This window comes from Biomphalaria glabrata, chromosome 7 (assembly GCF_947242115.1).
Source record: "Biomphalaria glabrata chromosome 7, xgBioGlab47.1, whole genome shotgun sequence".
NCBI classification, from domain to species: domain Eukaryota; kingdom Metazoa; phylum Mollusca; class Gastropoda; family Planorbidae; genus Biomphalaria; species Biomphalaria glabrata.
In genome coordinates, this window is record NC_074717.1 from 11375510 (window position 1) to 11388132 (window position 12623).

At 37.1% G+C, this 12623-nt stretch overlaps 1 protein-coding gene across 2 annotated transcripts in view; it reads right to left on the reverse strand.

The window, feature by feature from the left end:
• LOC106067204 (neuronal acetylcholine receptor subunit alpha-10-like) overlaps positions 1 to 12623 on the reverse strand; it is an 85302-nt gene continuing 72679 nt past the window's right edge. For both annotated transcript variants that reach the window (XM_056034280.1, XM_056034279.1), the window contains 5 exons: positions 12299 to 12408; positions 11429 to 11624; positions 9643 to 9754; positions 7184 to 7417; positions 1 to 3207 (listed from right to left, as the gene is read on the reverse strand). In XM_056034280.1, coding sequence (XP_055890255.1) covers positions 2606 to 3207; positions 7184 to 7417; positions 9643 to 9754; positions 11429 to 11624; positions 12299 to 12408 — 1254 coding nt within the window. In that variant the 3' untranslated portion in view covers positions 1 to 2605. The remainder of the gene's footprint in view (positions 3208 to 7183; positions 7418 to 9642; positions 9755 to 11428; positions 11625 to 12298; positions 12409 to 12623) is intronic.

Genomic DNA, 12623 nt, shown 5'->3' on the forward strand with positions numbered 1-12623 from the left:
TTGGGTCTTTACAATTTTACTTTTTTTTTCATGTAGCTAGACACCTAGACATCATCTCATCACACATCATCATCATAGCATCAATGTTAATTGGCAACAAAGTATTTTTGACATGAAGGTATCTAGTTAGACTCGAGTACAAGACTGTCTCTAATAAGATTCGTTTGATGAGAATGAGCCTCATCTGGATAGAGTCCTTTACCTCTAATAAAAAGTCTTACGGAAATAGAGCGCCAAAGAAACAGTTGTTTTACAAGGGAAATTGAAAATAATGAAAAGTGCCCCTTTCAGACCTTGCGATCTATGGAGGCAGATAATGTAAAGCTCATCTAATGCTATGGCTGACTGGTAACAAGGGTGTCATATGGCCAGCACAACGACCAATCGCCTTTTTATTTCCCAACGTAAGTCAGGTATCCATTAGGGTAACAAGGGTGTCATATGACCAGCACAACGACCAGTCGCCTTTTATTTCCCAACGTAAGTCAGGTATCCATTAGGGTAACAAGGGTTTCATATGGCCAGCACAACGACCAATCGCCTTTTATTTCCCAACGTAAGTCAGGTATCCATTAGGGTTGGGTGGACTTAGGCCCTCAAGGGCGTCCAAAAAATCCCAAGTTCGAAATTCCAGTCTTCACTAGGATTGTAACTTGAGACTCCTCGGCTCTCGGAAGCCTAGCGCTTTACTCGGCCATCACGCCCTTATTTTACTACTGAAGGAGGAAAAAAAAAGCATTAAAAAATAGAAGAACAAACCAATACTACTTGAATTAGACAGTAGGCCTAAGTCAGCAGAAGTGATAAAGTATTTTAAAAAATATGTAATAGAAAATAGAACAAGCCAATAAAACGAAACAAATACATAGCATGGACATTAAGGTTTTTGATTCCTTAATGGAGACATACACGTTCAATGCAATTAAAAAAATATCTATTTATAGATAAGATTTCTGTATTCTCACGTGATTCAACTTTTTTTTTGTCTTCTTACAACTTAAGATATGAAGTAGTGAAATTTGTCAATACAAAATCCTTTTCACCTCCTGTATTAGTGTGCTGTATTAATGTGCTGTATAAGTGTGCTGTATTAGTGTGCTGTATAAGTGTGCTGTATTAGTGTAGTGTATTAGTGTAGTGTATTAGTGTTCTGTATTAGTGTGCTGTATATGTGTGCTGTATTAGTGTGCTGTATAAGTGTGCTGTATTAGTGTGCTGTATTAGTGTAGTGTATTAGTGTAGTGTATTAGTGTGCTGTATTAGTGTGCTGTATATGTGTGCTGTATTAGTGTGCTGTATAAGTGTGCTGTATAAGTGTATTAGTGTGCTGTATAAGTGTATTAGTGTGCTGTATTAGTGCACTGTATTAGTGTGCTGTATTAGTGTAGTGTATTAGTGTGCTGTACTAGTGTGCTGTATTAGTGTATTAGTGTGCTGTATTAGTGCACTGTATTAGTGTGCTGTATAAATGTGCTGTATTAGTGTATTAGTGTGCTGTATTAGTGTATTAGTGTATTAGTGTGCTGATCAGCACTCTAACCATGGCACTCCTCCTGGAAGGAATCAACAACACGTTTAAATCCAGACAGACTAAACTACAATTCAATTTCAATCAATGCCATCACATTATTGTTCTAGCGAAATATGTTGAGCACAGACATACTATTATAACACACATATTTACTATCGATAACATATTCAACTTTGACTTACAGTGGATTATTTTCCGAGGCTACAGGCTGCAATGAATATGGCTATTCTGTATTTATTTGAAATTCTCAGCATATTAAAACTAAATCTACAAGTTAGGTGTGACATTTCGATGTTTGAATGAAGCATTCACAATCATTTCAATAACATGATACAAATTACTAACAGAGTGAACAATAACAATAAGTCAAAGTTTATAAAAGCACAACTAAAAAGAAAACACATCAAAATAAAGTTAATACAGAAAGCATTTACAAAGTCAAACTGGCCAATCACATTATTAAGTAGCTTAAGTATTTTTTTTTACAGATCTTAATTTTTACAAATATACTGTTAAACAAAAATTTAATAATTAATTAATATACTTATTACATAAATAGTAATGAAAGTGCAAGTCATTGGATTAACATATGTGATATGATAGTTCCATAGTTCCATACAGTATATTTATTTGGAATAAAAATGTATACGATAAATGTCTAGAAGTAATTATTTTTATAACAGAGTGGTACTATCCAATCATCGCTAATTGTTGAACTGTGGCTGAGTTAAAAAAGTGCTTGGCTACGGCTTGGCCACCTAACAAATGGGTTCGAGTCCCAACTCGAGAAAAGTTGTGTTAGCTGAGGGCCTTAATACCCGTTCTTCCCACTGGTCCACAAAAGAGATTGGACCCCAGCGCACTGAGCTTGCTATAATCGTGAAAGATGGGCTATATGAAAGTTATTTAAAAAAATAGGTCTCTAGTTGGACACCTCACATCTCCTTTGAAACTTTTGTTTAGTTGTAAATGTATCTTTTGCATAATATTTCGCTCGGTCTCAGACGAAGTCTTAAGTACTTTCTCTCACTGAGAAAGAGACATAGTTCAACTCTATTTACAAGGTGTCAGCTGCTACTGAAAAGAGAAAAGTACCAAGACAATGGTAGTGGACATGACAGTAATGCCCAGGAATGTCCAGAAAAGTAAAGTGTCCACGGCACTGCCCACGTCCACCCACGTGATGTACGACCAGTCATCAAAGTTCTCCTCTGCTTTGTGCTCAAACAGCGAGACGTGTTCAGCACCCCTCACCGCCGTCTCGTCCTCCACACTTCTGTCATCAATCTTGGTCTCCCCCACGGCACTGTTCTGATGGCCGCCCCTGGAGTAATTTGCGGTGAACATTTGCATTCCTTCGTTGTCGTAGACGCCCCTTTTCTTGCTGCCCCCCTCCCCGTTGCTCCAGACGTGGCTGGTGTCCGAGTAAGCGTCGTTGTGGTGGCTGCTGAATCCCCGGACGTCCCCTCCTCTCCCACCAACCCTGAAGCTGGCCATCCGCCGGCGGATCTTCCCTTTTTTCATTTGTCTTCGTATTTGCCTTAAGCGGCAGCAGACGAGACACCTCAGAAATGTCGGCACCGGCTTGTCTGAGTCTTGATGGATCATATTCATAACGACTCCTGATGACAACACGGACATAGTGCTGAGAGACAAAAGTGTTGTTAAATATACGGCTGAAAAACAAAAACAGAAAACAAGATGAATGCGCTTCCAAGTGTCACACTAAGCTACTTAGAATATAAAGCTAAAAAAACAAAATCGTTAATTGCTACTTTACAACTTCACTTTATAAATATTTAAAATAATTATTTTTTTTATTTTTTTTTTTAAATAAGGAAACCTCAGAATTTGCGCTATTCAGTTTTAACTTTTTTTTTTTTTTTTTTTTTTTTTTTACCTTAACTTTTTCATCATTGACAATTGATTTTCCCCTTCGGACTTGCAAAATATGTTACTCTCGGGTCTCTAAATTGTCAAAAATAGTAGAATAAAAACGGCTTGAGTGTAAATGAATAAAAGTACGAACAAAATTGAGAATATTGTTCACTATGCAGTCTAGAACCAAGATCCAATCTGTCTAGAACTAAACTGGATCTGTTTTCCAATCCAGACACAATAAGTTACAAGTGTCGATGTCCTGTAACGTTTCATACGTAATAGAAGCGGTTGGAACAGAATTAGTCTCACTGACATGAGACATAAGCAAGTATGTCTAGCGGTTAGAGTGCATTGTGCATTATTTACAGCCCAACACGATTTAATATAAACAGACTGTTATCATAATGTTTTATCAACTTTAAATAGCTTCTGTTTGCTCAATTTAGAAGCCGTTACGTGGATAAATGGCTTAGATTATTTTTATATTAGCAAGCATAATGACTGACTGCTAAGAGAACGTAGGAACAGGTGATTGTACTTTAAAAACAGGGCTGACAATCAGATGAAAAAGCATAATTAAGATTACGAGCATTAGTAAAAAACTCAAACTGTGGACATATATAGATTATGAGCTCAAAACTAATGGCTCAGATAAAAAGCAGTGGATTGAGACACAAATAATGAGATCAAAGCAGTGAATTGAAACACAAATAATGAGATCAAGGCAGTGGATTGAGACACAAATAATGAGATCAAGGCAGTGGATTGAGACACAAATAATGAGATCAAGGCAGTGGATTGAGACACAAATAATGAGATCAAGGCAGTGGATTGAGACACAAATAATGAGATCAAAGCAGTGAATTGAAACACAAATAATACGATCAAGGCAGTGAATTGAGACACAAATAATGAGATCAAGGCAGTGGATTGAGACACAAATAATGAGATCAAGGCAGTGGATTGAGACACAAATAATGAGATCAAGGCAGTGGATTGAGACACAAATAATGAGATCATGGCGGTGGATTGAGACACAAATAATGAGATCAAAGCAGTGAATTGAAACACAAATAATACGATCAAGGCAGTGAATTGAGACACACATAATGAGATCAAGGCAGTGAATTGAGACACACATAATGAGATCAAGGCAGTGGATTGAGACACAAATAATGAGATCAAGGCAGTGGATTGAGACACAAATAATGAGATCAAGGCAGTGGATTGAGACACAAATAATGAGATCAAAGCAGTGGATTGAAACACAAATAATGAGATCAAGGCAGTGAATTGAGACACAAATAATACGATCAAGGCAGTGAATTGAGACACACATAATGAGATCAAGGCAGTGGATTGAGACACAAATAATGAGATCAAAGCAGTGAATTGAGACACAAATAATACGATCAAGGCAGTGAATTGAGACACACATAATGAGATCAAGGCAGTGAATTGAGACACACATAATGAGATCAAGGCAGTGGATTGAAACACAAATAATGAGATCAAGGCAGTGGATTGAGACACAAATAATGAGATCAAAGCAGTGAATTGAAACACAAATAATGAGATCAAAGCAGTGAATTGAGACACACATAATGAGATCAAGGCAGTGAATTGAGACACAAATAATGAGATCAAGGCAGTGAATTGAGACACACATAATGAGATCAAGGCAGTGAATTGAGACACACATAATGAGATCAAGGCAGTGAATTGAGACACACATAATGAGATCAAGGCAGTGAATTGAGACACACATAATGAGATCAAGGCAGTGGATTGAGACACAAATAATGAGATCAAGGCAGTGGATTGAGACACAAATAATGAGATCAAAGCAGTGAATTGAAACACAAATAATGAGATCAAAGCAGTGAATTGAGACACACATAATGAGATCAAGGCAGTGGATTGAGACACAAATAATGAGATCAAAGCAGTGGATTGAAACACAAATAATGAGATCAAGGCAGTGAATTGAGACACAAATAATACGATCAAGGCAGTGAATTGAGACACACATAATGAGATCAAGGCAGTGGATTGAGACACAAATAATGAGATCAAAGCAGTGAATTGAGACACAAATAATACGATCAAGGCAGTGAATTGAGACACACATAATGAGATCAAGGCAGTGAATTGAGACACACATAATGAGATCAAGGCAGTGGATTGAAACACAAATAATGAGATCAAGGCAGTGGATTGAGACACAAATAATGAGATCAAAGCAGTGAATTGAAACACAAATAATGAGATCAAAGCAGTGAATTGAGACACACATAATGAGATCAAGGCAGTGAATTGAGACACAAATAATGAGATCAAGGCAGTGAATTGAGACACACATAATGAGATCAAGGCAGTGAATTGAGACACACATAATGAGATCAAGGCAGTGAATTGAGACACACATAATGAGATCAAGGCAGTGAATTGAGACACACATAATGAGATCAAGGCAGTGGATTGAGACACAAATAATGAGATCAAGGCAGTGGATTGAGACACAAATAATGAGATCAAAGCAGTGAATTGAAACACAAATAATGAGATCAAAGCAGTGAATTGAGACACACATAATGAGATCAAGGCAGTGAATTGAGACACAAATAATGAGATCAAAGCAGTGGATTGAGACACAAATAATGAGATCAAGGCAGTGGATTGAGACACAAATAATGGGATCAAAGCAGTGGATTGAGACACAAATAATGAGATCAAGGCAGTGGATTGAGACACAAATAATGGGATCAAAGCAGTGGATTGAGACACAAATAATGAGATCAAAGCAGTGAATTGAGACACAAATAATACGATCAAGGCAGTGAATTGAGACACACATAATGAGATCAAGGCAGTGAATTGAGACACACATAATGAGATCAAGGCAGTGGATTGAGACACAAATAATGAGATCAAGGCAGTGAATTGAGACACAAATAATACGATCAAGGCAGTGGATTGAAACACAAATAATGAGATCAAGGCAATGGATTGAGACACAAATAATGAGATCAAGGCAGTGGATTGAGACACAAATAATGAGATCAAGGCAGTGGATTGAGACACAAATAATGAGATCAAGGCAGTGGATTGAGACACAAATAATGGGATCAAAGCAGTGGATTGAGACACAAATAATGGGATCAAGGCAATGGATTGAGACACAAATAATGAGATCATGGCGGAGGATTGAGACACAAAAAATAAGATCATGGCGGTGGATTGAGACACAAATAATGAGATCAAGGCAGTGGATTAAGACACAAATAATGGGATCAAAGCAGTGGATTGAGACACAAATAATGGGATCAAAGCAGTGGATTGAGACACAAATAATGAGATCAAGGCAGTGGATTGAGACACAAATAATGGGATCAAAGCAGTGGATTGAGACACAAATAATGGGATCAAAGCAGTGGATTGAGACACAAATAATGAGATCAAGGCAGTGGATTGAGACACAAATAATGGGATCAAAGCAGTGGATTGAGACACAAATAATGGGATCAAAGCAGTGGATTGAAACACAAATAATGGGATCAAAGCAGTGGATTGAGACACACATAATACGATCAAGGCAGCGGACTGACGAACGAAACAAATATAATGTATAAGATTTATCTGACACATTAGATGTGAGGTTCTGGTATCTGAGAATGGCCTTATATTCGACTAATACCTCAACCTCACAATATTCATAACCTGAGTGCATATTAAAAGCACTGGTTTTGTTTTCCCTAAGAAGTGACTTACCCAGAATAGATATACTCTCCGATGTTTTTGGCATGACCTCACTGATGATGCTGAGGTAGACTGTGAAGGAGAGCAGGACCGTCACAGCCAGGGCCATCTTCTCCCCGGAGCTGGCGGGCAGCAGGAACACCAGGACGTTGAGGAGGGACAGCATGACCACTGGGATGATGGTGTTGAGCACGTAGAATGTTCTTTTCCTCATGAGCTCAATGATAAACTTCACCCCAGTGTGAGCTGGGAAGAAATATCTAGGTTTTATTGGTTTCGTTTGGGTTTTATTGGGTTCATATACAAAAACACGTTAAATGCTTTTTCTTGTTTTTTTTTTTGCTTTTTATTCTTGATAACTTAACTCATGAGCGTAGCCAGCATTTTTTTTCGGGGGGGGGGGAGGAGGTTTGGGGGGATTTTTTCTCCTTCCCCCCCCCCCGCAAACAAATATCTATATGTATGTATGTGTGTGTGTGTACATAATCTTTATTACATTCTGACTCTACATTCTTTCAGAAGAGGTTGTGCCCTAGAATAGGTTCTTCCTGGAGTTAGTGGAAAAATTGTAGACTGCTCGCCATTACCAGAAAGGGTGTCTGGGGGAGCGCTAGAAGCTCCACCAGCGCGGGGCAAAGCATAGGATTTACTTGATTTAAACCCGATCTCTAAAAGTGACTCCTAAAATCTGTCTTAGCCATCTTTGTTGAGCCACATTTTGTGTTTTTCAATTTCGGCACATATGACTATTCACTGAACCCTATTAATGGAGCCCCGCCACTGGTAGAAATATATAACCTTTCTTGAATACGCTCTTGGAATTAGGTGACTGTAGTTTGCATTAGATTTTATATCGAAAAGGGAAGTTTTATCGTCAAAATCATCTGTTGGGGGTTTAAAAATAAAAAATCTCTAGAGTTTTTTATTTTAAAATTCAAAACCCCATTTAGCTACTACGGTAATAGAATTTAGTAACTGTAGTTTGCTTTAGAATAATATTGAAGATATAAGTTTTCCACCTCAAAATGCTCTGTAGGGGGATCTTAAACTCAAAACCATCTGGAGGGGTTTTAAACTTTTAAAAAAGCCATCTGTAGGAGAGGGGTTTAAACTCAAAACCCCCAATTGGATTGGCTAGGCTCGAATAATTTTAGTGTGTAATTTGCTTTTTTTATATTGAAAAGGTATTTTTTAGCATCAAAACCCTCTGAATGGGGGTTTAAACTCAAAATCCCTTTTGGCAACGCTCATAGTATTTTGAGTGCGTAATTTGCTGGTTCTTTTTTTTTTACATTGAAGATGTATTTTTTAGCTACAAACCCCGATAGCGGGGGTTTAAACTCAAAACCTCTTTGGCTACGCTCATAGATTTTAGAGTGTGTAATTTGCTTTTTTTTATATTGAAGAGATATTTTTAAGCTTCAAACTCCATTGGAGGGGAGTTTAAACTCAAAACCCCCTTGACTACACTCATAGAATTTTGAGTGTATAATTTGCTTTGTTTTTAATATTCAAGAGGTATTTTTTACCTTAAAACCCCGCTGAAAAGGGGGGGGGGGTTAAACTTAAAAGTGACTCAAAACCCATTTAGCTACGCTCATAACATTTTGAGTGCGTAATTTGCTTTTTCTTTTATATTGAAGAAGTATTTTTTAGCTTCAAACCCTACTGAAGAGGGGGTGGGGGTTAACTCAAAACCCCTTTGGCTACGCTCATAGAATTTTTAGTGTGTAATTTTCTTTTTTCATATTGAAGAGGGGGTTTATCGTAAATTTTGGAGGGGATTTAAAAATCAAAATCTTCCTTAACTGTGTTCGTGAAATTCGGGGGATTGTCGTTTGCATTTTTTTTGTTTTGTGTTATAGAAGAGGGGAATTAAACTGCGAAAACCCCTGGTAGGGGGGTTTTAAACTCAAAAACTCCTGGTAGGGGGTTTTAAACTCAAAACCTCGTTTGCTGTGCTAGGGCAAGTGATAGTTTAGTCTTAAAATCTCACCTAAAATAAACAAAATGAAAGCAAAACATCAGTCACTAAATTCATTTCGGGAGGGGGGGGGGGGTTTGAACCCCCAATACCATCCCCTGGCTACGCCCATGACTTAACTTATTTGATACGTCATATTTTTTTATGATCCTGTTTAACCTAAGAGTTCTATTCTAGACTCAAAAGTTTTTAGAGCACACAAGTTCTTAGCTTGAATTCGTGACCAACGGTTGACGAAGAGTCAAAGATGTCACATGGGTAGCTCAATAAGCAACGGCTTTTTTTATCTTGGCTAATTATAATTTTAATACCAAGCTTATACTATACCTCAAACCACCTATGCATAAGAAAATATAAAAAATCTATAAAAGAAAATACGATAATCAACCAGTTCTAATTGCTTTCTCTGTGATTTTAGGCATTTTTCAAGAAGAAGGCAAGCGGCACAATATTATCCTAAGATAAAAGATGTAAACAGTACTCTTACCAGTTCCTATCTTGTAAGTAGAGGGATAGAAGTAGGGTCTAGCTATAGCTGACTTGATGTCCCACTCTCCATTAGAGATGGTGGCGTCGAGACTAACAAAGTCAGACCCTGGCTGAAAAGAGACAGATCAACCAACTCTATATAGTCATACACAAAACCATCACACAAATGATGAAACGACATTGTTGAAGCAGGGCCGGGCCTAACAATTACGGGGCATATTCGAAACGGATAGCGCGAGGCCCAGTCGGGTTAGGGATAAGGATAATAAGTGAAAATTAAGATTTTGTTTTAGAAAATAGATTCATTCTTTACTAAGTACAAAATAATGATCAAATTAACTTTACTTTACGAGCCTTGCGTTTAGCGAAGTCATAAAAGTATATCATCAAAATTCTGTTTCCTACATAGATCACGCTCAAAAGAAAGAATTGCCAAATTGTTCAATTTCTTAGTGAACTGCTGACTTCGAGTAATTCTTGAATAAATTCAGGCGCCAGAAGTTTCTTTCACAACAATTCTCATGTACATTTAAAAAAACAAAGTTCATCGACACTTCCTTTCATCTGTGCACAGGATACACCGAAACACGAGCTATTTATAGTCTTTCTGTTATGTATGAAAATCTTCAATACAAACAGAAACAAAAACGAGAGACATAGAGAGAGAGAGAGAGAGAGAGAGAACATTTTTTAAAAAGTCTTTCTAGTCAATGGTATGCCCAATTTTAAAGTTCATCATCCCATCTCTGCCTGTGGTCACTTCTGGGGCATAGGTCACCAACTAGCTTCCTCCAGGCTTCTCGGTTCTGGGTGAGTCTCTCCAACTGTCCCCACGTCTTGCCCATCTGCTTGGCATCTGCTTCCAAATCGCGGCGCCATGTATCCCTGGGCCGTACCCTCTTCCTCTTTCCTATGGGGGTTTCAGTTTAGAGCTTGTCTTGTTATATTGAACTTAGTTACAATAAATATGTTGTTATATACATGAAACTCGTACCGACAATTATATTTCTCCATACAAAACTAATCAAATAAATTAGCTCGTAGCTTAACTCGATTAACTTAACTTAATTCGATTGAAAAATTAAGTCATAATAAAGTTTACATCATGTGAAATACTTTGAAAAATAGCACATACATTTTCATGACGCTATGTCTGCATATGCAACCAGGACAAATATTATCTAAGCCTGTGAGATTTTCAGCTAAATTAGCTAGTTAAAACCCTTATTATAAGAATCATAATTATAAGAATATATTTTCAATATGGTAACATGACAAAGAAAATATTTTTGAACGAAATATATTACAAATTTTCATTTATAGTTTTGGTTTCATAACCTTTTTAGTTCATTCAAAAAACTTCGTTTGATCTCCACGAACTAAGTCTGAGACTTTGACCAAATGATGTGTTTTTTTCCTGGCTAGACAACCAGTAGTTTTTTTCTGTGTGATCATCAAAGAGTCTTTAGTGTCCTATTTTAGTCTCATCTAATCAAGTCACTAACATGGAAAACACTTTGGACAAAAACGTAAAATATCGTTCACGCTGAATGATATTTGTATAAAGCTTTTATCAACTCACTCAGTGCGTCCGTCTGTCTGTCTGAATTTGTTTAGCTCACCTAAAAAGATTTATTGTCTACCTGACATTAAAAATACATAATTTAATTATTTACGTAAATGTACATCAGTGATTCAAAAAGTGGTCTATTTAGACCCCCATGGGTCTATGACGAAACCATATAAGGGTCCATATAAGCAGAAAAAAATGACCAGAAGCTCACCTGGACATCCAAAGTCTTATTGGTGTGCATCCAGGTCAAGAACTTAATCTCACACTTCTGGTAGTCGAAAGGGTATTTCCCAATGTTGACCTCACAGATTGTCTTTGTCAGAATACCAGGCTCCCAAGAGATGTGACCGTTGTCCTTGACACTGACCAGACTGGACTCACTACCGATCTCTGCGAAATTCTGAGCTCTGTCAGAGAAAAAAAAAGACAAAACCATTGGTAGTAACAACATTTTCTTTTACCCAATTATCCTATTATAGACCTAATGATTATTAGGCTAATGTCACAACATTATTACATCATAAACATCTTGTCAGATAAATCGAGAAATAATAACTCACCATAATAAACCTTTTGTGTTTCGTAAGTTTTTTATAAACGTTTTTTTTCCATTTTTTCTTTAATTTTATTTTTAAAGTTTTCTTAATAAAAAAAAAATATTTAAAAAAAAATTATTTGAAGATATTTACATTACAAAATTACTTACAAAATTTGTTTGTTTTTATTATCTTAAATTTAATTAGCGAACGTAATGGTATGATTGTTGTAAAGAAGTATGATGTTCTTTTCAAACACACTCGTATAACTTTGTTATGAAAACTGTTAGGCTCAGAATTCTTTTAGTTCTTATATTAGGATAGCTGCCTGGTCATATGGTATGCGTTCTGGACTGTCGTCTGGATGGTTCCGGATTTGAACCTCGCCCTCCGAAATTCCCTTCCCTCATGCGGTAGGTTAGGGCTAGGAGGTAATAATCTTTAATTTTGAAGTAACTCCGAAACATGTAAATCAATCAATTCGCATTGAGCCTGTCACATGACTAGACGTGACGTATCCAGACTTTAAATAAATACATTCTTACGTGTTTTCCACCAAAATATCTGGCAACCAAACAGCACTCTGACTGACGATGATTTCTTCCAATCCACCGTAGTCACTTTTGTTCCACCGTAGGAACTCATCCTCCCAGTTCTGTAGTGAAAATAGAAGATGACATTCAAATGAGCTTTCTTCTAAAGTCGACGAACGCTCTTGTATATTTACACTAGCATTTAACACTTGTTATAGAGTTTATTTTGATCAGCAACACTCTCCGCCTTTATTTTAAAGCTCTTTCACAGCTTTCCGCTCTCACACATGGTACCTTTTACGTTGGAACTGCCCACTTTTTATCGCCTCCCCACTAC